The sequence below is a fragment of the Borostomias antarcticus genome (genome assembly GCF_949987555.1).
Source record: "Borostomias antarcticus genome assembly, chromosome: 20".
Taxonomy (NCBI): domain Eukaryota; kingdom Metazoa; phylum Chordata; class Actinopteri; order Stomiiformes; family Stomiidae; genus Borostomias; species Borostomias antarcticus.
Window position 1 is genome coordinate 2,271,219 of NC_140253.1, and position 26,911 is coordinate 2,298,129.

Consider the following 26,911-nt stretch of genomic DNA (forward strand, 5'->3'; position numbering starts at 1 on the left):
TGATTTCATTCAATGTAATATGAGTCTGGAGAGAGATTACAACAGTGGCTACAAGACCTCCTCCTTCGCTTGTCGAGCTTTACGACTCATGCTTCAGCACACATGGACTCAAGTGCGCCCTCATGTGAACAACTGGGAATCATGCAATACACAGACCCAGAAACCAGACAAAAAATGTCAGTTGTTGTCCAGAAGACCACACTTTCAGAAAATGTGAACAGATTTTTTTTTTTACCACCCAGGCTACATGACTTTTAACCTGACATGCCGAAACTATCCGTTGGAATCTGTTTGGAAAAGGACAGGCACTTTCAAAAATACGTGGCAGGTGATTGGATGAGCCATCTGTCTATCACCGTCTATCAAACGCTCTTCGCTGCCATCTCACCTAAACCCGCCCAGTGTAGCTCTTAGTACTTCCTCATCTGTATGTCCAGGGGCCTCATTTATCAAAGAGCGTGTAAATTCTGGTGTAAAAGAGGGCGTACGACGAAAACGCGGAAAATGCACAATGTAGCGTACGACGAGAATATTTACACGCTTTTCGGATCTATCAAAAAAGTCGTATGCCCTTTTCTGCACGGTAAATCCGAGACGGGCGGGGAAGGGAGCGTACGCGCACGCGCCCCGTGTTCCGCCCCCTCCACGCCCTAATCCAACCATATATGGTCACAACCGTGAGTGGACAAACGTGGTTTCCCGGAAGGAACCGGCTTAAAAAGGTAGCGTGGAGCACCCAGGCGGTACATTGAAACATGGAACGAAGAGCGAAGAAGAGGAACTTTTCGGAGACGGAGGTGCATGTGCTAGTTGGTGAGGTCCACGTGAGGAAGGCAATCCTCTTCGGAAGGTATAAATCGCCTACGTTTGTCTGTTTGCTCCTACAGCTTAGTAGCCTACTTTAGCTACGTGTTGTGCATCTAGGGTTGGGCATACACGGACATACTGTAACATGTGGCTGTGAGGAAAGAGAACATTCTGTGGTAGGCTAAATTAGGACCAAACACAGGGAACAATAACGCAGATGACCACTTCATAATGTTAGAACACATTAAACATTTTCCCCTCTGGGAAATTAAGACTCATCTAAATCACCCGGTAAATCACAGCATTTATTTGACTGCCAACAGAAAAACATATCAAATGAATATGGCTGCTCAATGAAATGTTTAATGCATAATCAAGTTCACAGACAAACTCAAGGAACATGATTGAAATTGTTTCTCCAGACTCTGACGTGGGGTGGGACTCAGAGGAGGGGGAGTCTGCAGTGGTCCTTGACCTGACGGTCGTGCCCCCGCGAGTTGTACCCTCCACCTCCAGCGCGCTTTTGATGGGAAAAATGGATGGATTATAGAAGGAAGTGTGATGATACCACTAATATTAAAATTGTCATATTTGAGTAAGAAAAAAAAGCTGCATGGATGGATGTACCCATAAGCTGTTATTGTAGGTTTTTATGTTTTATTGTATTGTCGTTGTATGGATGGAAAATGCTAATAAAGATTACAAGTAAATAAGACAAAGAATATGTATCTTGGTTATGGACACACCAACAAGCCAGCCGTCACGCGCAGCGCCTGCCTCCAGTCTAGTCCCTACCCTGCTGTGCGCCAGGATGAATGAGTCATGCGTGGAGCCAGGCCACCGTGCCACTACACTTGTGATGAGCATGTCGGCGTCACATATGATTTGGGTATTTCTAGTGTGCACATTTTAGCGATTCACATAGACGTATTCATTCACTGATGGTGCCCTTATGTGGGTGCAGTCGCCATCGCCGTCACCTATTTGGAGTTCTCTCGGCCAGTAGGCCGAGTAGCGCCGGATTCATTTAGGCTCGCATTACGCACAGGAGGACTGTCATTTATATGCTTACCAAAGAGCAAACAGGTCCACATGATCACATATTAATGACAATCTAATTGGTCAATGATTGGCGTTTGATGGAGTGCCTGCATTAAGTGTGTGACATATAGCGCGGAAGGGTTTGGGACAGCGCATAGGTACAGTTTGGGGAACAAATCCATATCGAACCATGAATGAGCCGGTTAGAGGACACGTCTAATCTTGCATTGCGATATATGTTTGTGCTGAATTGGCCTAGTAGCCTACATGATTGTGCGTTCATGAACTGTCGCTCTTATTCTCTCCGTCAAACATAGTAATTCACCGACGCACCACCGGCGTCGCCAGTTCCCCCTGTGTTCAAGAAGGGCGTAGAACACCGTGTAAATCGGTACGCCAACTGGAGAGGTGTCCTACAAAAGCGCGGAGAAAGGCGACTAAATTTTCGCCCTTACGGCTTGATAAATCGCAATGTGGGGGGGGCCAATTGGCGTACGCCTGAACTCGCGAAAAAGACCGTGTAAAAGAAGGCGTACCTCAATGATAAATGAGGCCCCAGACTGATTTGCGAGCAAAACAGAATGTGGGCTTGCGAGATCAGGATGGTCTCACGAGGCTACATGACCTTACCACCAAGCACACAGTGAGCCACACAGTAAGCCAGTCCTCTACGTTGGTTTTTTTTACCGACAGGGTTCTTTAAAAGCTTCCACCTTTGTGCTTCTCAGCCCAGAATGCCCCGTTGACTCGGCTGTTTGTTTGTTGTTCCTCATTTCCCTGAGGGATTTCAAGTGGGTGTTCCTGACTCCCTCGCTAACGACTGCATGGTGTCCTGTCCTCCAGTGCTTCCTGAGCCGGAGAGTAGCCCTCCCCACTATAGCTGAAACAGACAGGGGAGAGAGAGAGGGAGAGAGAGAGAGAGAGAGAGAGAGAGAGAGAGGGAGAGAGAGAGAGAGAGAGAGGGATTATTAGAGAGTAAGAAAGACAGAACAGCCCTGTGTGTGTCGCTGGTTTGCGGCTGAGGCTGTAGTGCTTTTTTCGTGTTCTAATACAAGTTTTATAAAGTGTCATTTTTAACATGAAATATCCGTCATCTCAACAGACAGCCCACAGTGTACTATAAAATCACTCACATCTGTGTATCAAAAGTCTTAACATCACTAGTGAAATGCGACTGCGCATCTTATGGCCTGTTAGCATTTCAGCTAACCCATTCGAGTGGAAAAATAAACACATCACACATCTATTGAGAGAAAAAGTGTGTTAATACAGAGAAACCATACATTTGGAAAAAATAAATACAATAAATATTGTCTCCAGTTCATGTCGGATGATCTCAAAAGAAGGCTAACTACAGTTGAATCACAGTGGATACTATGGATTTAAAGTGTACCTTTACCCTGGGAAGAGGGCGCACCTCAGAATTTAGGCAAAATGCCTGTACTGTATGTGCCGTGTGTATTTGTGTGTGTTTACGTGAGAGAGAGAACAACCGTGTGTGTTCTATGAGAGACAGAGAGAAAGAGAACGGCTGTGTGTGTGTGTGAGATAAAGAGAACGAGAGAACAGCCATGAGTGTGTGTGTTTGTGTGAGATAAAGAGAACGAGAGAACAGTCATGTGTGTGTGTGTTTGTGTGAGATAAAGAGAGCGAGAGAACAGCCATGAGTGTGTGTGTGTGTGATAAAGAGAGCGAGAGTACAGTCATGAGTGTGTGTGTTTGTGTGAGATAAAGAGAGCGAGAGAACAGCCATGAGTGTGTGTGTGTGTGTGATAAAGAGAACGAGAGAACAGTCATGTGTGTGTGTGTTTGTGTGAGATAAAAAGAACGAGAGAACAGTCATGAGTGTGTGTGTTTGTGTGAGATAAAGAGAGCGAGAGAACAGCCATGAGTGTGTGTGTTACCTGATTGTAAGAGTGCTGGCGTTCTTGACCTCCACCACCAGGAGGAAGGGGGCGGGCTTCCGAGGGGGGGCCTTCAGGGTCGGCACCGGGGAGGGGCTGACCTTGATCCCTGAGGGAGGGGGCAGGGACACGGTGCTGGTCCTCTTACGCTGGTCGTACCAACTAGGACTGTACAGGATGGCCTGGGGGGGGGGTAACATTAGAGGTAGAAGATAAGGAAGATGTAAAAGGGGAAAGGGCTCAAGCTTAAGGACCTCCCGTCGTCCCGGGGCCAATAGAAATAGGGGAGGGCGTAATTTAATCTTGGGACAAATTTGGGACCAGAGTTGGAAAAATACTGAAAAGGGGGTTGTACTAACCTGTTGTCAGGCAGGGGGTACTAGCCTTGTCCTTGTTGTCAGGCAGGGGGTACTAGCCTTGTCCTTGTTGTCAGGCAGGGGGTACTAACCTTGTCCTTCCTGTCAGGCAGGGGGTACTAACCTTGTCCTTGTTGTCAGGCAGGGGGTACTAACCTTGTCCTTCTTGTCGGGGAGGGGGTACTAACCTTTTCCTTCTTGTTGGGCAGGGGGGTACTAACCTTGTCCTTGTTGTCAGGCAGGGGGTACTAACCTTGTCCTTGTTGTCAGGCAGGGGGTACTAACCTTGTCCTTGTTGTCAGGCAGGGGGTACTAGCCTTGTCCTTGTTGTCAGGCAGGGGGTACTAACCTTGTCCTTCTTGTCAGGGAGGGGGTACTAACCTTTTCCTTCTTGTTGGGCAGGGGGGTACTAACCTTGTCCTTGTTGTCAGGCAGGGGGTACTAACCTTGTCCTTGTTGTCAGGCAGGGGGTACTAACCTTGTCCTTGTTGTCAGGCAGGGGGTACTAACCTTGTCCTTCTTGTCGGGGAGGGGGTACTAACCTTGTCCTTGTTGTCAGGCAGGGGGTACTAACCTTGTCCTTGTTGTCAGGCAGGGGGTACTAACCTTGTCCTTCTTGTCAGGGAGGGGGTACTAACCTTGTCCTTGTTGTCGGGGAGGGGGTACTAACCTTGTCCTTGTTGTCAGGCAGGGGGTACTAACCTTGTCCTTGTTGTCAGGCAGGGGGTATTCCACAGTGCAGATGTCCAGCAGCAGGGAGAGGTTGGCCAGGACGTCTGTGGGGAAGGGGGTCTTGTATGTGTCCATGAAGAGCTTGGGTAGCGCGTGGGCCCACAGGCCTTGGCTGTACTTGGAGAGCAGCTCCTTCAGCTTGGCGCGCACGTCAGCCAGCACCACCACTGGGGAGGCAGGGGGGGAGGCGGGGGTTTTCCATTTGGGGGACACGGGGGTGGCGGGGGAGGTGAGGGAGGTAGGAGTGTTGGGGATGGGGGAGCCAGCCGTGGGGGTGGGTTTGGGCTGGATGGGGGGGTAGATGAGTCTGTCAGCCCTGTTGGTGCTGCCTGGCTTCTCCACCTGGAACACAGATGCACAGCTTGGGTTTAGAATGAATGTGTGTTTGAGTGTAGGATACAGTAGTGTGTGTGTGTGTGTGTGTGTGTGTGTGTGTGTGTGTGTGAGAGAGAGAGAGAGAGAGTGAGAGAGAGTCTGTAATACTGAGAGCAGATGTGTCAGTCACCCGGTCGAACGTATATCTATGCACTGTGTGTATTAATGAGTTGTCTGTGTGTGTGTGTGTGTGTGTGTGTGTGTGTGTGTGGCGACTCACCGAGCAGACGTGGGTCCATGTCTCCAGGTCTATCAGTGCCTGTCCATGCATCTCCTGGTTGAACCAGTCCTTGTACACAACGGGCAGCTTGGACAGCCACAGACCGCTGCAGTACCTCTTCAGCACCAGGCTGATGCGGTGCTGGACCAGCTGGAGGTCGTACACACCCCTCTGAGAGTCAGGGGTAGTGGTGATGACACCCTGCTGTTCCAGCACTCTCTTCCCTACCCGAGCTTGTTAAGAAGGGAGAGGAAAAGTGTGACATGGCAAGAAGACAATGAGGTAAGTAGAGAGGGAGGGATGGAGAGAGATAGTAGTACTTTCAGCTTCACTGAAGCAGGCTAAGTCAGAGAGTGACAACCACAGCTGGAACGTCTTGCGCTAGCTGGCGCGCCATGGTAGGTGAGTTGAAAACGGCATTAACTCAACTTGAGAACTCTTGGGCGGCGGAAAACGCAAATGGAGTCGAGTCGCTACTTTTTTAGAGCTGTGGAAAAAAAACACCTTTAGGGACCATCCAGGCGATGTGGTCCTTCTCCTGGCAATCCACTGCAAAGCATTTCACCTAGAGGAAGTTGAGGAGGAAGGAAGGAGGTCAGCGATGTATACCATCTAGGAAACAGTTCAACATAAAGGGCTCTTGAAAAGGTCGAAGGTTTAATGCACCCTTACTCAATGGGTCCTCGCCAGCAAAAGTGTAAAGACAGTGCCCATGGTGAACTCGTTCACACAACTCCAAAGCTAGAAAACTGGTGTCATATCCCATTATCTTAACAGCCATAGGTAACCCTAGCTTAGGAAAAGTTAGGAGTTTCTGATCACACACCGGTAGCTAGAAGGCACTGACCTCCCCCATGCAGTTCTCCATCCCAACCACGGAAGGCATGCTCCGTAGATAGGCCTCCAGAGACGGGTGGCCCAGCTGCTTGTGCGGGATGAATTCACCCGTCAGCGACCGGTAATCGGACGGAAGCCGGGTGATGGACACGCCGTCTTTGTTGGACTGCAGAACAGCCCGTAACATCTTCTTCAGCAAAGCGTCAAAGTCCGACATCCTGGAATAAACACCCACACGAGAGGTCATTTACCTCGACAGGTTTTCGTTATGTATAGCCAGCAAACTCACCAATATGCCATTCACTCCATAGAAGCGCAGGCTTGTAACCTAACGCTCTATGCTTGCTAATGAGTTGTGAAATAATTTAAATCCAACAGTTTAAAGGTACCCAACGAAACGTGAATCAAAACAATCAGTTCTTTGTTTATTTTCGAAATTCCTCGATTATATGGTTCCTTGTAGTCTAATAAACATGTTGAATCACTTGAATGTCTTTCCTACCTTGTAATTTCTTCGCAAAATGATATTTCGCTAATGTTTAGAAAACAACAAAGATGTGTGAAACGTCACTATTACGTGCTCCGCGTATTGACGCAATGACGTAGTACACGATTTTCGGGGACCACCTTCTCAAATTTGCTCTAGAGCGCAGACTAGTGGTCAAAAACTACATTGGGTACCTTTAAGTGTTCTAGGCACTAAACAATTTTCAACAATACTAGCTGTCGTACATTAGCCATACACCCAGATGCAATGTGCTGCTGGTGAATTAGCCAACAGCTAACTAACGGCTCTCGCTAACGTTAGCTTCGAGCCAAACAGCCAAACACAGCTTTGACTGTTTATCATTGTGATCAGAGATAAAACAATAAACCAGTATAAACTAACATTTGAACTGTAGACATGCCAGTAAACGCTAACATTACACTGGGTTGTTGATTTTGTTTCGGGAATGAGTAGCTAGGCAACGGTAGCTAGAGTGTTTTCCCGCGTGATTTTTTTTACCAACCAACTTCTGGCATAACCACGCCCCCGCGAGTTTTCATTGGTTAGGGTTAGGGTTACCTATATTCTATTAATTATATACCTATGTTAATACATCCATGATATATACCTGTATATATTCCAGTAGCCTACAGCTAGACTGAATAAACAAACAGCCAATCAAAATGTATCAATGTTTTATTCATGTAAATAAGTACTGTACACAACAACAGACTCAAACTGCCTTTTTTAATAATACCTTAAATGTAAACAAAGAATAATAATAACATAAAAATAATTATCATGGTACATAGGACACCTCTCACCCTCTTTTTAATGAGTGATCAAGAAATGCACTGAAGTTTCAAGTGTCCATCTTATGTAGAACTCTGTCCGTATCCCAGTGCAAACATGTTAATCTTTGACATCTTCAATTCACTGTGAGGGCTGGTTTGATAAAGTGCGGAGGTGCAGGGTTTGAATTACCGGGGATGGGGGGGTCTGGGGGAGAGTACCCTGGTAAGGACTGCATTGCTATTGTTAACTCCCCCTCCACTAAAGTGTCAAAGATATACACTCAACACCCATGATTGTTTCAAAGTGTAATTCAAACCCTGACTAAGTGGGAGGGACTTGCCCCGATCTTAACCAATGAGAGGAGAGGGTGTCTGGGGTATAACCAATCAGTGGTTACAGTTAGCTGGTGTGGTCCCTCTCATTGTCCCCAATGACAGACTGGCCACTTCAGAACAGAGTTTTGGCCCTAACGTGGAATCGGACAGGGTTCTAGAACGCCCAGATGATTCTATGGGTTCTAGATTGCCAGAGGTGCCGTGAGCGAAAAGTCAAGCGTCACCGTAATTTAGTTTCGACAAACAAGCCAGCGGTTTGTCACGGTCAAGCGATGTACAAGATGTGTGGCAACAACACAGAACGTGCTATGGAGGCTGAACCACGAGCACCACGAGTTGAATGACATGAAGCCTAGAGAGACTCTAGGTTGTGTGTGTGTGTGTGTGTGTGTGTGTGTGTGTGTGTGTGTGTGTGTGTGTGTGTGTGGGTGTGTGTGTCAGTGCATGTGTGTGTGAAGCAGGCCGTTTGGAACCCTTGGTGAAAAGACATACAGTACTGTCACTGCATTTGGCACCACTTAAATATAAATCCATACTGTACATATCCAAGTCATGTCTGTCTGTCTGACCTCCAGTTATGGCAAGATTTGTCAAGAGAATATATAAGCATTAGATTCCCTTCACATTCCCAATAGGTCACATTGACACACATTTTTGAATTTTCTTCTTTCTTTCTTCTTTTTTTTTTTTATAACAATAGGAGACCAACAACAGTAGCTACTACAAGACCTCCACTTTGCTAGCTCATCTCGTGCGCCCTCATGTGGCCAACTGGAAATCATGCAATACATAGACGATTTCAGAAACCTGTCGAAAAATGCCCGTTGTCGGTAGTTGATGTCTAGAAGACCACACATTCAGAAAATGTGAACAGATTTCTCCCAACCCAGGCTAGATGATTTTACCCCCAAACACACAGTACGGGTTTTAAAAAACCAATCCTCTGACTAAGGTGTTTTTTAAATGAACGACAGGGCTCTATAAAAGCATCTTCCTTTGTGCTTCTCAGCCCAGAATGTCCCATTGCCTCATTTTACCCCCGTTTTTTTTGTTCTTCTTTGTGTCTCTGAGGGATTTAAAATCAGACCTTCCCTCCACAGTGCAGGACACTGTGACATCATCAACGACAACAACTAAAACATCCATCTTTAAAAATACACAAATTCCATAGAGGGTTAGTTTTTTTCTTAAGATGCATATTTATAATTAAAAAAAAAGGTTGTCTCATGTTGCTCGAGAAGACAAAAAACAACAACAATTGAAACCTTTCTTCAGTTTCATTGAAAAAAATGAGACCCCAAAATGTCAGAAAGGTGTGGTTTGGCAGTGAGGGAGAAGAGCTGTTTATACATGGATTATCGCATCTCTGAACCTTGTTATCTTAAGAAAACACACAGTCAGTCACAGTGACTCCTGTGGTCGTTGATGTTGACTTTACTCAATTCTTCCTATTGAATCAACTCAAACCAGGTTGAGTGACTCAACTCAAATCTCCGACTCAACTCCACGAAGTCAAGTCAGTTCTTGCTGTTGATTCAATACCGTTCTTGTTGTCAACTCAAAAACCCAGTTCTAGTCTGTTCAGTCAATTCAAATCAGCGATCTAGCAAGGTGTCTTCCCCGGGCTCTGCCTGGAGTGGGAGACACCGTCGTGGTAGCTAGTCGCTGACATCTGTCGCTTGCATTGATTTGCATTGAGTTTTGTTTCAGTGTTGAACATTCTGCAACTTCTTGACCTGCCCCGATGCGGGGGCTGTGCATGTGCAGTCCACTGAGAAATCACATTAATAACCATAAAAAACAACAAAAACAGAGTAGAAAAAAACATATTCTGTTCTGAGGTCCTCCAGAGTGGTCCATCTGTCTGTCTGTCTGTTTATTCAGAGACCTGAGCAGATCGCCCCCTTGTGGCGACACGGAATCACACGCAGCTCTCTCTGGCCTTCTCGTCCAATAGGAAGTTGTTGAGGTGGTGGGAGACATCCACCTCTACGGCATCTCTTTTGATCATGGCAATGTCTTTCAAGTGGTCCTCGTCACTTTGGTCCTTGGCAAAATTGACAAATACCTGGAGAGAGAGAAATGGAGAGAAAAAAGAGAGAGAGAGAGAGAGAGAGAGCGCACACAGACCGGATTAGTTTCTGTCAACTACATGCAAGACACCCTGAAAAGACTAGGTGGCCAGCAGTACACAATGATCTAATTTGGTAAACAAATAAATGAAAGTGGACACATTAATATATATATATATCTATGGAAAAAAAAAATCCTCAAAATGGCCAGTCAAGTCAATAAGACAAAATGGCCGCCCAGATGCGTGTACTTTTCTTTCTTTTTTTTTCTTTTTGATCCTTACTTGGTCCAGAGTGGTCTGGGAGACGGAGTAGTCCTCTATGCTGAGCGCATCCTTGTTCTTGGCCAGCAGAGAGAAGATGCGAGCGAGGGACGTGTGGGCGGAGGGCAGCTGGTACTGGAGCATGTTCCGGTGCTTCTCCTTCAGCGTGCTGCCCGGCAGCTCCCGCTCGATGAAGCCCATCACAGGCCGCAGGTCGGGGTCTGGCCCCGTCACGCGCAGGATGATGGTGTAGCCGTCCCCGAACCTGACCACAGCACAGGAGCTAGCGTTAGCATTAGCCACGGTACGGCGAATAGCAGGTTAACGTCTGCATTAGTCACAATTAGCCAGTTACCAAACCTGTCACATTAGCGTTACCATAATCAATGGATACATCTATTGTCTCGAAAACTATCAGCACTGCAGGTTACCTGTAAACACAATCTCTCAGCTAGTGTCTGTCAACAGCCAACTGTCAGTTACAGAAAATGGAGAAGGAATCTCTTGCGTTTTTCAAACTCCAACTGACAGGATTCACCCTTGTCCCTGTATAGAGGCCAACGGTGTCGTCCAGCTGTGTGTGACTGACGTTCTCACCTGTTCTTCAAGTGCTGCACGCTGCCCAGACAGCGGAACCTGCCGTTCACCATGATGGCCATGCGCGTGCAAAGGGCCTCGCACTCCTCCATACTGAAACACACACAGCGCATCACGAGGGAGGTCCATCAGTGTCCATCCATCCATGATTATTACAGTATAGATGTTACTTTGAGTGGTGTTGTTTGTGATCCCGTGTCACGGTCTAGATGTTGCGCTGTGTGGTGTTATGAGTGATCTGGGGTCACGGTCTAGATGTTGCGCTGTGTGGTGTTATGAGTGATCTGGGGTCACGGTCTAGATGTTGCGTTGTGTGGTGTTATGAGTGATCTGGGGTCACGGTCTAGATGTTGCGCTGTGTGGTGTTATGAGTGATCTGGTGTCACAGTCTAGATGTTGCGCTGTGTGGTGTTATGAGTGATCTGGTGTCACGGTCTAGATGTTGCGCTGTGTGGTGTTATGAGTGATCTGGTGTCACGGTCTAGATGTTGCGCTGTGTGGTGTTATGAGTGATCTGGTGTCACGGTCTAGATGTTGCGCTGTGTGGTGTTATGAGTGATCTGGCGTCACGGTCTAGATGTTGCGCTGTGTGGTGTTATGAGTGATCTGGGGTCACGGTCTAGATGTTGCGCTGTGTGGTGTTATGAGTGATCTGGGGTCACGGTCTAGATGTTGCGCTGTGTGGTGTTATGAGTGATCTGGTGTCACGGTCTAGATGTTGCGCTGTGTGGTGTTATGAGTGATCTGGGGTCACGGTCTAGATGTTGCGCTGTGTGGTGTTATGAGTGATCTGGGGTCACGGTCTAACCTGTGAGAGGTCAGCACCACGGAGCGTCCCTCTTTGATGATGCCCAGGATGCAGTTCCACAGCGCTCGCCTGGCCTTGGGGTCCATCCCTGTGGTGGGCTCGTCCTGTCGCACACACACACACACACACACACACACACACACACACACACACACACACACAATCAGTCTTCAGTCTTATTCCTAAACATGACCTTTAACATTAACATTAAAAGAGGAATGTTACATTAATCCAAGATCAGCATCTCACATCAGCCTACTGTCGTTGTACAAGTGTGTGTGTGTGTGTGTCTTATCTTCTCACCAGGAAGACTACATGGGGTAGGTGAAAGAAGGTGTGTTTGTGCGTATGCGTGCGTGTGTGTGCGCGTGTGTCTGTGTGTGTGCGTGTGTGTGCGCGTGTGAGCTTGCGTGAGGCTTCTCTCCTCACCAGGAAGACGACGGGAGGTCCTCCTATCAGAGCCATGGCCGTGGAGAGTTTTCTCAAGTTGCCTCCACTGTAGCACCCAGCTTCCTTGTCTACGTACTTCACTAGGCCCAGCTTACGGATGCCCCACTCTGCCACCTAGAGGACGGGAGGCCCGGGAGTTAGATTACATAGAGACTGCGGTCCCAGTGCGGAGGCACTGAATGGCCTTCATTTACACGACCTAGACTTAGAAAGTAAAGTCACACATGGTCTTGTGGAGAGTACAGGGAGGGCAGACAGGAAGGGGTTCAAACTGCTGGATGGTCATTTAAGAGCACGCTGACCACACCGACACTCACACGCACGTACTGACCTCACACACTTCCTTCTCGGGCACGCCGCGGAGGATGGCGTAGAACTCCAGGTGCTCCCTGCCTGTCAGGAGGTCGTTGATGGCGTCGAACTGGGGGCAGTAGCCCATGTTCTGGTGCACCTCGTCTATTTCTGTCAGAACACTGGAGAGACAGACGGGGGGAGAACGGTTGGTCACAGCGTCTGTCAGTTGCAACGAACGCTGATGGAATCTTTGTGTTTTTCAAACGTCAACTGACAGGGTTGAAATGTAACTGCCGTTTCTGTGGCTGCGCCCCTTCCCCCTCACCTCTTCCCTGCTAGGTAGGCCTCCCCGCTGGTCACCATGGAGTCTCCTGTCAGCATCTTGAAGGTGCTGGTCTTCCCAGCTCCGTTCACACCCAGCAGACCAAAACACTGGAGAGAGGGAGAGAGAGAGAGGGAGAGAGAGAGAAAACAGAGAGAGAAAGAAAGAAGGAGAGGGAGAGAGAGAAAGAATGCATTTTCACTGGTTATTAACTGTTTGTATACAGTATTGTCAAGATTTCACCAATAATGTTATTGATTAAACAACCTTATATCAACCTTAATGTGATAGGTTAAGACTAGGTTAAGATGATGATGAGATGAGGTAGCGGATTGGCTCAATTCTGAGTCTCACCTCTCCGGGGGGAATCCCCACACACAGACGATCGACAGCCGGCTTCTGCTTACGCTTGTACACCTGGAGGAGAGCGATAAAGTTATATTCAAATTCACTGTACATTCTATAACATCAGCAACGTGAGATGTGAGGCTGTTTTCAGACTCGTCCGCACACCTTGGTCAACTGCTTGAGCTCCAAGATGTCGGAATGACCTCCACCTCCCAGAATCCTTTGCCTCTCCCTGGCCACGTCCTCGTCCTCCTCTCCTACTGGCTTCAGATGAGAGCTTGATGACCTGGAGGTCACAGAGGAAACAAATATTAAGTATTAATAATTAACTTGTTATTGATTACTGACTACGTTTTCAGTCTTCACTAGCCTAACTTTCTTGACCACACTGTGATTTGAACTGTTTGTAAATTGAATATTATATTCCATGGTACAAGAAAACACTCATATCTATCTCAGCTTCCTACAACATTCCAAAGCACATCAAATTGGACAGACAGGCCAGACCGTCCAATCAGTGAGGTGGACCCGCCTACCTGGCCTTGATGCAGAAGCGGTATTGGATGAGCACGGTAATGCAGAAGAAGACCACGCCCTCCACCGCCATGGCAAACAGGTTCTTGCCCACCATGTCCCAGGCCAGCGGGGAACGGAAACGGTTCTCACCTAGAACCACAGGAACACAAGAACGCACACATGTCAGGAACACCGTGGAATTTGACCAGACTATATCCAGTGCATGTTCTGAACTTGGTGAATCAATGAATCTGATACTTGTAAAAATGAAATACAGCAAACACGTCAGCATCTCTTAGGCTAAAAATAAACATATTTTTTTCCCACATTCTTTCTTGACCTTAAACCTTGCTACAACACAGTGGAACCTTTCCAGACCAGATCTCTAAAAACCTCTGACCTCTTAACCTCTGACCTCTTAACCTCTGACCGAACCTGCAGCCATCCGTCAGCTCGACAGAGATTGTTCTATCTTGATCTTGATGACCCCTGACCCCCCCCCCGGTGACCACTGCTACTCACCGAAGCGCTCCAGGGCGTCGGCCATGGCCTGGTTCTTCACCATGTCGATGAGGCCCCGCCCCAGACAGAAGTGGGGGAAGATGAGGAAGACGTTCTTCAGGATGTCGTTGATGCCTCCGATCTCCTGGAGCAGGAGAATGAGAGAACAGGCTTGTTTCAGGTCATTTAGCGTTATTATGTCTGACTAACTCTTAAGTCTGACTAACTCTTAAGTCTGACTAACCTATGAAGCCTTGTGAAGTCTGACTAACTCTTAAATCTTATGAAGTACTAGGAAGTTCCTATGTAGGATGTATAAAATACTAGGAAGTTCCTATGTAGGATGTATAAAGTACCAGGAAGTCCCTACAGTGTGTAGGCCTTATAAAGTACCGTTGGTCCCTGTGAAGTGGTGGTACTAGGGAGGTCCCTGTGAAGTGGTAGTACTAGGGGAGTCCCTGTGAAGTGGTGGTACTAGGGGAGTCCCTGTGAAGTGGTGGTACTAGGGGAGTCCCTGTGAAGTGGTGGTACTAGGGGAGTCCCTGTGAAGTGGTGGTACTAGGGGAGTCCCTGTGAAGTGGTGGTACTAGGGGAGTCCCTGTGAAGTGGTGGTACTAGGGGAGTCCCTGTGAAGTGGTAGTACTAGGGGAGTCCCTGTGAAGTGGTGGTACTAGGGGAGTCCCTGTGGAGTGGTGGTACTAGGGAGGTCCCTGTGGAGTGGTAGTACTAGGGAGGTCCCTGTGGAGTGGTGGTACTAGGGCCTTACGTTGCCCCCGAACAGCTCCAGGACGAAGGTGGAGACGGAGCCGTTGATGCCGATCAGGATGTTGACGCTGGTCAGAACCACGTAGGCCGTGCTGGGGATCTTGAAGAAGAACGAGGCCGGATACATCAGGGGCGTGATGGACCACCTGGGAGGGAGGAACACAAATGCAAACACAAACGATTATGAGTAAACAACGAACAAATACTGGTGTGTGTGTGTGTGTGTGTGTGAGAGAGAAAAAGGGAGAGGGAGAGTGTGTGTGTGCATGTGTGAGAGAGAGAGAGCGAGAGTGTGTGTGTGTGTGTGTGTATGTGTGTGTGTGTGTATGTGTGTGTGTGTGTGTGTGTGTGTGTGTGTGTGTGAGAGAGAAAGAGAGAGCCAGTGGGTGTGTGTGTGTGTGTGTGAGAGAGAGAGAGAGAGAAAGAGAGCCAGTGTGTGTGTGTGTGTGTGTGTGTGTGTGTCTGTGTGTGTGTATGCCTCACCCATAGAGCAGCAGCAGCAGGGCCAGGACAGGCAGGTTGGTGGACGACACGTAGGCCTCTTGTTGGAAACACACGAAGATGATGATGACCAGAGTGGCAGGAACAACATAGTTACACTACAGAGGAGCAGGAGAGGGGGAGAGAGAGGGGGAGAGAGAGGAGGAGAGGAGGAGAGGGGGAGAGGGAGGAGGAGAGAGAGGAGGAGAGGGGGAGAGGATGAGAGGGGGAGAGAGAGGAGGAGAGGGGGAGAGAGAGGAGGAGAGGGGGAGAGGATGAGAGGAGGAGAGGGGGAGAGAGAGGAGGAGAGGGGGAGAGAGAGGAGGAGAGGGGGAGAGGGAGGAGGAGAGGGGGAGAGAGAGGAGGAGAGGGGGAGAGGATGAGAGGAGGAGAGGGGGAGAGAGAGGAGGAGAGGGGGAGAGAGAGGAGGAGAAGGGGAGAGGAGGAGAGGGGGAGAGAGAGGGGGAGAGAGAGGAGGAGAGGGGGAGAGGGAGGAGGAGAGGGGGAGAGGAGGAGAGGAGGAGAAGAGTGTAAGTCTCTCAAACAAGACACCCATTTCAAACGTCAATATGTTTCCGTGTGTAAAACCTGAAGTGGTCCTGTCTTGTTAGGGAGTCTGCGTCAACTCAATATGATGATGTTTGGTGTAACTGCTGACTCACCATGTCCCAGACAAAGTTAGCCAGCCAGTATGTGTGTGTGTGTGTGTCTCTCCTCTCACCATGTACCAGACGAAGTTAGCCAGCAAGCCAGTATGTGTGTGTGTGTGAGTGTGTGTGTGTCTCCTCTCACCATGTCCCAGACGAAGTTAGACAGCCAGTATGTGTGTGTGTGTGTGTGTGTCTCCTCTCACCATGTCCCAGACGAAGTTAGCCAGCCAGTATGTGTGTGTGTGTGTGTGTGTGTGTGTGTGTGTGTATCTCTCCTCTCACCATGTCCCAGACGAAGTTAGCCAGCCAGTATGTGTGTGTGTGTGTGTGTGTGTGTGTGTGTGTCTCCTCTCACCATGTCCCAGACGAAGTTGGACACCCAGTAGAGCAGAGGTTGCACCCCGCTGATGAACTGCAGGTGCTTGGCCTTGTTGACACGCTCCTGGATGAGGAAGACTACGAAGCTGGCCGGGACGAAGGACATGGCGAAGATCACACAGATGGACACCAGCACGTCCACCGACGTGGTCATCCTGAGGGGAGGAGAGAGAGAACAGCAGAGAGAGAAGGAGGGAGAGAGAGAACAGCAGAGAGAGAGAGAGAGATTGAGGGAGAGGGAGAGAGAGGGAGAGGGAGAGAGGTAGGGGGGAGGGAGAGAGAGAGCGACAGAGAGAGAGCAGCAGAGAGAGAGGGAGGGAGAGAGAGAGCAGCAGAGAGAGGCAGAGAGAGAAATGTCTTAAATTAAAGACATTAAACTTAAAGTTTTCATACAAATCTGGGTGATAAAAAAAAAAAAAAATCAAATACAAATACATTTGTGCTTGGTTGAGCTGGCTTGGAAAACGCACACATGTATACACACACACACACACACACACACACACTCGCCCCTCTCCGGGGTACTCACAGTGCGACCTGGGACAGCTGCTCCTTGGTGAGGTTGAGCGGGTGGTTGAAGGCCGTGATGCCGAACTTGCTGGGGTCCTGGCCGGGGGGCAGACTGGCGCGCAGGATGCCGTTGTTCATGACGTTGAGGAAGGAGCCGATGCTGTGCCAGCCCTTGTTGTTGAACCAGATCTGCCGGGTCAGGGGGGCAGAGGTCAAGAGTTGACCTGAACACCATGGGTGCGTTTGATTTAGTTCTGCTGCCAGCGCGATGAAACTGGTGGAGCCGCGCCCAAAAGTGCTAACGCTTGAGATAAAATACTTTAAACTATTTTCAAGTAGTTGATCTGTGTATTGGATAAGGGCAAAGGTGAAAGGTCGAGGTCGGTCTCTCCCTCCGAGGCAGAGGACATGGAAGGATATGGGTTGGTTATCTCTAAAACTCTCTCCGTCTCTCTCTCTGTCTCTCGCTCTCTGTCTCTCTCTTTCTGTGTCTCTCTCTCTCTCTCTCTCTCTCTCTCTCTCTCACCCACAGTCTGATTCTCTGACTCAATCTGCTGATTCTCGTGTCCCACAAACACCTGCTTCTTGACTTGGCCAGCTCAGTCATGTGACTGGATGTCATGGCAACCCATGGGAGTGTGTGTGTGTGTGTTTGTGTTGTTGTTGTTGTGTGTGTGTGTGTGTGTGCGTGAGTGTATACGTGCGTGTGAGTATGTGTGTGTGTGTGTGTGTGTGTGTGTTTGCATGTGTGGGTGCTAACCTTGACATTGTTCTTTGTGTCCGAGCCCTGGATGAAGCTGGATAAACTTCTCAGGAAACGGTCAGCTGCAGTACCCTGGAGAGAGAGAGAGAGGGAGAGAGAGAGAGAGGGATAGGGAGGGAGAGAGAGAGAGAGAGAGAGAGAGGGAGAGAGAGAGAGAGAGAGGGAGGGAGAGAGAGAGAGAGAGAGAGAGAGAGGGAGGGATAGAGAGAGAGAGAGGGAGAGAGAGAGAGGGAGAGAGAGAGAGAGAGGGAGAGAGAGATGGAGAGAGAGGGAGGGAGAGAGAGAGAGAGAGAGAGAGGGGGAGGGAGAGAGAGAGAGAGAGAGAGAGAGAGGGAGAGAGGAGAGAGGTAGGGACAGGGAGAGAGAGAGGGAGAGAGGGAAAAAATAGAAAATTGAGTGCATGGTACTACTATACTAGGTGATACTATACATACTGTAGTGGAAAAGATCTACTGACTTTTCCTACATTAAATGCAATTATTGTAAGTCACTTTGGATAAAAGCGTCAGCTAAATGACTGTAATGTAATGTAATGAAATCTAGAACTATGAAGATGTAGCTCTAGAACTCACTCTAAAGATCTAGAACTATGTTAACTTAGCTCATTAGAAAGATCTAGAACTGTGTAGCTCTAGAACTCACCCGCTCCAGGTGGAAACGTCTCCTGATCTGAGAGATGGCATCATCAATGGCATCACTAGGGGGAAGGAACTGGGAGCTCCTGGCGCCCAATGAGAATCCTCCATATCTGCATAAAGAACACTCCTTTTAACATTCAATATTGGTACCAGTCACAGGCAGAAGCATCCAGTCCAATAACTATGCAAACGTGAGAGATTCCAGCCAAGTGACTCACCTGAATTCATTCACCCAAATCTTGTTCTTTAAACTGTAGAAAAACAAATGCATGAACATAATGTTAACATTTCATTCAATATGCAAAAAAGAAAACAATATACTGTATATCAATATCAATATCCGTACATCTCATATGAATGTAAATATGACGTTAAAAAGCTTAATGATATGTATTCCTATCCAGAGTGGTGTGGGAGGGGAAGGTTACCTCCGGCCGATGATCTGGGCGTAGGTCTTGACCAGGTAGTCAGACACGTTTCTGCCCGTCAGGTTCTGGAGGGTGTCTGTGGCGCTGATCTTCACCTGGACACACACACTGCATTTAGCACATGTAGACTGGAGAACGGTAGTGTGTGTGTGTGTGTGTGTATGAGAGTGAGTGTGTATGTATGAGAGTGAGTGTGTATGTGTGTGTGTTACAGTGTCCGTTATAGTGTGTATGAGAGTGAGTGTATGTGTGCATATGAGAGTGAGTGTGTGTGTGTGTGTATGAAAGTGTGTGTGTGTGTGTGTATGAGAGTGAGTGTGTGTGTATGTGCGTGTGAGAGAGTGAGTGTTTGTATATATGAGTGAGTGAGTGAGTGTGTGTGTGCGTGTGTGTGTGTGTGTTGGTCCCACCTGTGCGGGCGGCAGGCCCCCGGCTCCAGGAGGACACTCCGGCAGCATCTTCTTGTTCCCGTCACAGCTGCACTGGCAGCGTGGGGAGGGGTTGGCCAGGCTCCAGTTCCCCCGCTCCAGCAGGTCCCTGACGCCGGGCGCCACCTCGGGCGCCGACCAGGCGCCCTCTACCCTCGTACACGGGGCGTCTCTGCAGGGGCGGAGAGGAGGAGGAGGGGGCCAGGAGCAAAGACAAGTCTATCAGTCATCTCTCAAGGAGAGACTTTAGAGCTCTTTAGATTAGTATTATTCTTTAGATTAGGAGTCTATTCTGTTCTATACTGCACAGTTACTGTCATTATGCTGTATCTAGTGTCCTTTTCTTTCCAACCTTTCTGTAATTCCAACTGCTGAAACGCCAAATTTTCCCCTCGGGGGATTAATAAAGTATCTATCTATCTACGTTGATGATGAGGACGATCTCGCGTGTTAATACGGCAGTGCTCTGGTGTGTCCAGCAGGGGGCGTAGCGGAGCAGGGCTTACGGGATGGGGTCGTCCTCCATGCACTGCGTCCCGAAGCCTGGCTTCTCCGTCAGCGCTCCCAGAAGCTTGTTGGTGCGGGCGTCGTCGGGGGCGTCGTTACTGGCAACGGACAACAACAGACAGGGGGGGTTGGAATCGTCGCGGAAACGACTGGGTGAAACCTCCCAGAAGTCCTCCCGACAGACTGTATCTGGTATGTAAAGTCTGCTATGTAGAAAGCAGTAACTGCATTTGTCAGTCCCAGTCAACCTAACATTACTTAGCGTTTATAGAAGCAAAGAGCACAGTCAGTGTTCGGACTGGAATAAATGATTTCAAGTTATTGATTCATCCATATCCAATTTAGATGGACTTTAGATGGAGAGACGGATGTGCATGATATCTGATGAAGGTGAACGGTTCCTCATACGAATAAATCACAGAAATGATCTGATTGACTGATTGGTTAACTGGTTGATTAATGAACTGATGTATTGACTGATGTTGATGATAAGTTTTTGTGTTTACCTGATGAAGGTGAACTGCTCCTCGTACATGCTGGGGTGTAGGGCCAGACTGGGGTACTTCCCAAACGGAGGAACGATCAGGCTGAAAACCAGCGCGATGCACACAAACACCGCCGGAAGAACGATCTGGAACAACAACAACAACGACAACACGGGTTCTTTGTTTACAAGGTGTTTACAACGTAAAAGGGGATCTGCACTCAGAAGCCCTACAGGTACACCAACAGGTACATTCTGTGATTTACAGCGACAGTCCGGTGTGTGTGTGTGTGTGTGTGTGTGTGTGTTTACCTGAGCGAAGAAGCCCTTCCGGGACCTGCGTGCGTAGAGGAACCTCTTCCAGAGCAGAGCCACAAACTGCTGCCTCTTCAGGCTCCACCCCTTCACCTGGTAGGAGCCCTTACCATCAGCCCCGCCCAACCAGTCTGTCTCCCGAGACTCTGGAGGGAGGAGAGAGAGGGAGGAGGAGAGAGTGAGGAGAGAGGGAAGGAGGAGAGAGGGAGGAGGAGAGAGGGAGGGAGGGAGGAGAGAGGGAGGAGAGAGAGGAAGGAGGGAGGGAGGGAGGAGAGAGGGAGGGAGGAGGAACAGAGGGAGGAGAGAGAGAGGAGGGACAGAGGGAGGGAGGAGGGAGGAGAGAGGGAGGAGGAACAGAGGGAGGAGAGAGAGAGGAGGGACAGAGGGAGGGAGGAGAGAGGGAGGGAGGAGGGAGGAGAGAGGGAGGAGGAACAGAGGGAGGAGAGAGGAGGAGGAACAGAGGGAGGAGAGAGAGAGGAGGGACAGAGGGAGGGAGGAGAGAGGGAGGGAGGAGGGAGGAGAGAGGGAGGAGGAACAGAGGGAGGAGAGAGAGGAGGAGGGACAGAGGGAGGAGAGAGGAGGAGGGACAGAGGGAGGAGAGAGAGGAGGAGGGACAGAGGGAGGAGAGAGGAGGAGGGACAGAGGGAGGAGAGAGAGAGGAGGGACAGAGGGAGGGAGGAGAGAGGGAGGGAGGAGGGAGGAGAGAGGGAGGAGGAACAGAGGGAGGAGAGAGGAGGAGGGACAGAGGGAGGAGAGAGAGAGGAGGGACAGAGGGAGGGAGGAGAGAGGGAGGGAGGAGGGAGGAGAGAGGGAGGAGGGACAGAGGGAGGAGAGAGAGGAGGAGGGACAGAGGGAGGAGAGAGGAGGAGGGACAGAGGGAGGAGAGAGAGAGGAGGGACAGAGGGAGGGAGGAGAGAGGAGGAGGGACAAAGGAGGTCAGAATACTGCGGAGATGTTGTATTTAAGCATCTGCACCAATGATTCAATGCGGTTGAGAAATGTAGTTCTAACTGACCTAGTGATGGCTAATGGGATCTGTAGTTCTAACTGACCTAGTGATGGCTAATGGGATCTGTAGTTCTAACTGAACTAGTGATGGCCGGTGGGATAAGCAGTTCTAAGTGGAAGAGTGATGGCTGATGGGATACGTAGTTCTACCTGGGTCACCTTCAGAGTCGTTGCATTCGAAGCTGTCGTCCTCAGTGAAGGGCTTCAGGCAGCTCTGGTGGTCTCCGAACGCATGTCTGCGGTTCCTCCGGATGGGGAACGTTCCGTCTGGAGAACCAGGAGGACGCAGAAGAGGAGAGTCAGGTGGGGTGAAGTTAGTTAGTAGCCCAGGAGTGTAACAGTCACCATTGTAAACTAATCCTCACCACTGAGGATAACTCAGTTTAATAATTCGGTAAAGTGCGTATGAATCCGTACCTAAGAGTTCAGCAGCGTCCACTCCACTGTCCTCGGCCACTTTCAGGAAAATCTACAAAGACAGAAACACAGAAGATCAACCAACCATGCCTAAATATTCATAAGATGTCAACTAACTTGACATACTGTACAGTAGCTTCAACTCATACAAGCATAGCCCTAGTCTTGTGATACCAATCGGAGACCTCTGCCTTTGGATTGGTTCAGAACCTACACCCTAAAGGCTTTGGATTGGTTCAGAACCTACACCCTAAAGGCTTTGGATTGGTTCAGAACCTACACCCTAAAGGCTTTGGATTGGTTCAGACCTGATCAAGCCTACGCCCTAAAGGCTTTGGATTGGTTCAGACCTGATCAAACCTACGCCCTAAAGGCTTTGGATTGGTTCTGCAATGCAGTTTAAAATTTTTTTTTTTAAACTCTCATGGATTGCGTTTTTTTTTATTTTTTATTGTTATGTTTTACACTCATAATTGTTTCCTTAAGCAATGGTATCTGAATGCAGCCTGTAGTTGAGCGACGTAAGCCTTGTGATTGGTGAGCCCGGCGGAGCCCCGCCTCCCTCACCTCCTCCAGCGTGGTGTCGGAGATGCCGTAGCTGGAGATGCCCAGGTCGGTCAGGCGGTCGTCGATCTCGTGGAACAGCTCCACGAAGGCGCCGTCCTTGGCGGCCTCGTAGGGCAGGACGTAGGTGAGCTCATGACCCAGGTCCTCCACCAGGCGGGCGGCCGGCACGTGCTTGAAGATCACGTTGGAGATCAGGGACACGTCTGGGTAGAGGAGGGGGGGTGTGGGAGGTGGGGAAGGGGGGGGGGGAGGGGTAGAGGAGGGGGGGTGGGGGAGGGGGGGGGAGGGGGCAGTGTTAGGATCTTCATCATCATCTTCACCGGCATCGTAGTCATGACTGAATGACTCTATCTAGAACATCTAGTGTACATAACATAACCACATGCACATGTAAACGTCAATATACCCCCCCAGGTTATTTATTTATTTATTTATCCATATATAGCATGTACATAATGCAGACCGGTATCTATCTTACCTTAGCCCTATCTGTATACTGTATAGAAATTATACTTATAGTGTAATTTGTAAATTTGTAACTTGTAAATTGAGTATTGAAGTTTATCTGTATCCAGCATAATCTTGGAGCCGGCAGCAACATTTCACTGTAACTGTACACGTACATTACACGTGACAAATAAAGAAACCTTGAATCATCATATCTAGAATTGTCATAATCATCCCTTCTCTTCTCATTGACTTTGCAGTATATCAGACGATTCATCTTTCTCCATATTCAAACCCATGATAATCCTAAATAGCATTGAGATAATCCAGATGAACCCAGACTAGTCTTTCAGACTGACTCACCAATGGTGGTGGTCTCGCTCTCTGGTTCGCTGCCCAGTCCTGCGTCTGAGCTGCTCTCTGACAGGCTGTCCTCCTGCTGGCAGACAGGCTCATTACATCATCATCATCAGAGACCCGTCATCAACGGCACCACAACTTCACTTCAACAACAAACTAAAAAAAGGGCCACTCACGTTTAACAAATCTCTCATTTTGTGAGCATCGATGTTTTATTGAAGGGATGGAAATGAAAAGCCGCCCCAGGCCCGGCTGCTGCCCTAGCATACTCAGGAAAATAATACTCCTAGACGGTTCTCTAGTACTCTACGCTTTTCTCCTTGCTATGGACGAGCATACTATGTTCTTCTGAGGATCTATTCTCTTCTCCTTGCTGTGGACGAGCATACTAACTTCTCCTGAGGATCTACCCTCTTCTCCTTGCTATGGACGAGCATACTAACTTCTCCTGAGGATCTACCCTCTTCTCCTTGCTATGGACGAGCATGCTAACTTCTTCTGAGGATCTACCCTCTTCTCCTTGCTATGGACGAGCATACTAACTTCTCCTGAGGATCTACCCTCTTCTCCTTGCTATGGACGAGCATACTAACTTCTCCTGAGGATCTACCCTCTTCTCCTTGCTATGGACGAGCATACTAACTTCTCCTGAGGATCTACCCTCTTCTCCTTGCTATGGACGAGCATACTAAGTTCTTCTGAGGATCTACCCTCTTATCCTTGCTATGGACGAGCATACTAACTTCTCCTGAGGATCTACCCTCTTCTCCTTGCTATGGACGAGCATGCTAGGTTCTTCCGAGCCTCTAACCTTCTCCTTCTTGCTGTAGGACACGGTGCTGGCGGAGTTCCTGCAGGAGTGCAGCGACACGTCGAAGTCCCTCTTGACCAGCGTGAGGTAGTACCCCGTCCCCAGCTGGGTCTTCAGGAAGAGGGAGGAGCCCACGCAGCACAGCTTCCCGTGGGAGATGATGGCGATGCGGTCGCCCAAGATGTCCGCCTCGTCCATGTGGTGGGTGGACAGGATGATGGTGCGCCCTGAGGGGAGGGACGGCATCAGTTCACCATGGAGTACAGAGGCTAGCTGTCTGTCTGTCTGACTGCCAGTGAGTCTGTCTGCCTGTCTGTCTGTCTGTCTGACTGTCTGTCTATTTATCTGTCTGCCTGTCTGTCTGTCTGTCTGTCTGTCCGTCTACTCATGTTTTGAAGCAGTTCAGGAGGGACCTGAGGGAGTGACATCATCAGCTAACAAGCGTTAACTGGTCCAGGTCTGGGGAAGTAAAGAGTTAATATTGCTGGCTGGCTAACTGACTGTCTTCTCATATGTTTCAAAGCAGTTAGTACAGGATTACATGCAGACATAACATGACCTGTGACCTCTTCACAGTGGTCTGGTTACCTTGGCGATATTTGAGCAGCAGGTCCCAGATGCCTCGGCGGGAGTAGGGGTCGACCCCGGCCGTGGGCTCGTCCAGGATGACAACCTTTGACCCTCCGACGAAGGCCAGCGCCACTGACAGCTTCCTCTGCATCCCGCCTGAGACCACCAAACAAAACCCTCAATATCAGTTCAATGATTGATGACAATTGATATTGTTAAATCAATATTTTCATCATGAACCTTCTTTGAGTCTTGTTGCACTAATTAAATACAATAGGTCCAACTGAAAATACAATAAAACACCCATTGGGACAGGCACACACACACACACACATACACACACACACACACACACACACACACACTCACCCGACAGCTGGCTGGTGCGTGACTGGCGTTTGTGTGGCAGGCCGATGTCGTTGACGATCTGCTCCATCTCATCCTTGACCTTCTCCTCAGACAAGCCCTTCAGACGAGCGTAGAACCAGATGTGCTCCTCCACCGTCAGCCTGCGAGGGAAGACAGTAGAGGACAGTAGAGGACAGTAGAGGACAGTAGAGGACAGTAGAGGACAGTAGGGGACAGTAGAGGAGAATAGAGTACAATAGAATGTAGCAGAGTAAAAGAGGAGAAAAGAGGAGTAGAATATTGTTAATTTTAAATCATTAAAACACATCAAGTAACAGCATACAAGATGTAATAACACAATTATAAGCAGTAATAATACAGTTACTGTATAAGTGGCGATAAAACAGCTATTAACAATCATACCCCCCCAGTCACAGAAGCTCTACATAGTGAAGAATAGTTAGTAGTAATGAGTAATGATAATAGCAGCCGTACATGCTGAAGAGCACGTTGTGCTGAGGACACATGCCCAGGTTCTGCCGGATGGCGCTGAGCTCTGACCGGATGTCCTTGCCCAGGATGTAGGCGGTGCCGGAGGTGGGCGGGAACAGGCCAGTCAGGATCGACCTATCAGAGTCAGAGACAGAACCCCCGCCCCTGCGGTCAGGACTCCAGCCTTGTCAATCTCCTTAAATGAATCCGCCACAGCGGAATAGAACAGAAGCGAGAAACGGACGCGCTCTTTACATGGTGGTGGTCTTGCCGGCGCCGTTGTGCCCCAGGAAGGAGGTGATCTGGCCCTCGTAGAAGCCCAGGGTCAGCCCGTCCACCGCAGGCTTGTGGCCGTGGCTGTACACCTTCACCAGGTTCTTGATGTAGACGCCAGGCTGGATGTGGGAGGGCTCCTCCTCGATGCACACCGCTGGGGGGGGAGACGGGAGAGAGGAGAGAGGAGGGGAGGGGGGGAATGAGTAGGAGCCAGGACAGAGATGTCTCCAAACAAACAAATAGATCTTGTTTATTTGCCATATCTACAAAATGTTAAACTGCGCCCAATGTGTCTTTAACCTACAACCCTGAGATTAAGATCTGAGATTAAGAATCTCGTACTCTGCCGACCATACAGCCCTTCTTACTGTATAAGCTAGACCTGGGCTGAGTTTCCCAGAGGCATCGTAGCGCTACGTTCATCGTAAGCTATGGCGTTCATCATAGCGCTACGATGCCTCTGGGAAACTCAGCCCTGTAATCTGAGTGACTCAGCGGGGCTGGGTGGGAGAGCAGGGTGGGAGAGCAGGGTGGGGGAGCAGGGTGGGAGAGCAGGGTGGGGGAGCAGGGTGGGAGAGCAGGGTGGGAGAGCAGGGTGGGGGAGCAGGGTGGGGGAGCAGGGTGGGAGAGCAGGGTGGGAGAGCAGGGTGGGAGAGCAGGGTGGGAGAGCAGGGTGGGGGAGCAGGGTGGGAGAGCAGGGTGGGAGAGCAGGGTGGGGGAGCAGGGTGGGGGAGCAGGGTGGGAGAGCAGGGTGGGAGAGCAGGGTGGGGGAGCAGGGTGGGAGAGCAGGGTGGGAGAGCAGGGTGGGGGAGCAGGGTGGGGGAGCAGGGTGGGGGAGCAGGGTGGGGGAGCAGGGTGGGGGAGCAGGGTGGGAGAGCAGGGTGGGGGAGCAGGGTGGGAGAGCAGGGTGGGGGGGTGGGAGAGCAGGGTGGGGGAGCAGGGTGGGAGAGCAGGGTGGGAGAGCAGGGTGGGAGAGCAGGGTGGGAGAGCAGGGTGGGAGAGCAGGGTGGGAGAGCAGGGTGGGAGAGCAGGGTGGGGGAGCAGGGTGGGGGAGCAGGGTGGGAGAGCAGGGTGGGAGAGCAGGGTGGGAGAGCAGGGTGGGAGAGCAGGGTGGGAGAGCAGGGTGGGAGAGCAGGGTGGGGGGGTGGGAGAGCAGGGTGGGGGAGCAGGGTGGGAGAGCAGGGTGGGAGAGCAGGGTGGGAGAGCAGG

General features: G+C 49.7%; 1 protein-coding gene across 5 annotated transcripts in view; it reads right to left on the bottom strand.

Annotated features, from left to right (window-relative positions):
• Window positions 1–7,437: 7,437 nt before the first annotated feature.
• LOC311322471 (phospholipid-transporting ATPase ABCA1-like) overlaps window positions 7,438–26,911 on the bottom strand; it is a 52,450-nt gene continuing 32,976 nt past the window's right edge. For 2 of the 5 annotated variants that reach the window (XM_084454535.1, XM_084454539.1), the window contains 32 exons: window positions 25,682–25,856; window positions 25,430–25,561; window positions 24,956–25,095; window positions 24,605–24,742; window positions 24,017–24,243; window positions 23,209–23,284; window positions 22,399–22,601; window positions 21,832–21,883; window positions 21,565–21,681; window positions 20,404–20,552; window positions 20,114–20,238; window positions 19,607–19,705; window positions 19,083–19,272; window positions 18,673–18,767; window positions 18,463–18,495; window positions 18,249–18,354; window positions 17,604–17,678; window positions 16,863–17,032; window positions 16,311–16,488; window positions 15,309–15,424; window positions 14,827–14,971; window positions 14,082–14,205; window positions 13,580–13,709; window positions 13,209–13,329; window positions 13,050–13,112; window positions 12,699–12,805; window positions 12,411–12,552; window positions 12,059–12,193; window positions 11,630–11,733; window positions 10,822–10,914; window positions 10,246–10,489; window positions 7,438–9,957 (listed from right to left, as the gene is read on the bottom strand). In XM_084454535.1, the coding sequence (XP_084310661.1) occupies window positions 9,811–9,957; window positions 10,246–10,489; window positions 10,822–10,914; window positions 11,630–11,733; window positions 12,059–12,193; window positions 12,411–12,552; window positions 12,699–12,805; window positions 13,050–13,112; window positions 13,209–13,329; window positions 13,580–13,709; window positions 14,082–14,205; window positions 14,827–14,971; window positions 15,309–15,424; window positions 16,311–16,488; window positions 16,863–17,032; window positions 17,604–17,678; window positions 18,249–18,354; window positions 18,463–18,495; window positions 18,673–18,767; window positions 19,083–19,272; window positions 19,607–19,705; window positions 20,114–20,238; window positions 20,404–20,552; window positions 21,565–21,681; window positions 21,832–21,883; window positions 22,399–22,601; window positions 23,209–23,284; window positions 24,017–24,243; window positions 24,605–24,742; window positions 24,956–25,095; window positions 25,430–25,561; window positions 25,682–25,856 (4,151 nt within the window). In that variant the 3' untranslated portion in view covers window positions 7,438–9,810. The remainder of the gene's footprint in view (window positions 9,958–10,245; window positions 10,490–10,821; window positions 10,915–11,629; window positions 11,734–12,058; window positions 12,194–12,410; window positions 12,553–12,698; window positions 12,806–13,049; window positions 13,113–13,208; window positions 13,330–13,579; window positions 13,710–14,081; window positions 14,206–14,826; window positions 14,972–15,308; window positions 15,425–16,310; window positions 16,489–16,862; window positions 17,033–17,603; window positions 17,679–18,248; window positions 18,355–18,462; window positions 18,496–18,672; window positions 18,768–19,082; window positions 19,273–19,606; window positions 19,706–20,113; window positions 20,239–20,403; window positions 20,553–21,564; window positions 21,682–21,831; window positions 21,884–22,398; window positions 22,602–23,208; window positions 23,285–24,016; window positions 24,244–24,604; window positions 24,743–24,955; window positions 25,096–25,429; window positions 25,562–25,681; window positions 25,857–26,911) is intronic. The other 3 variants (XM_084454538.1, XM_084454536.1, XM_084454537.1) reach the window with 3 other exon arrangements.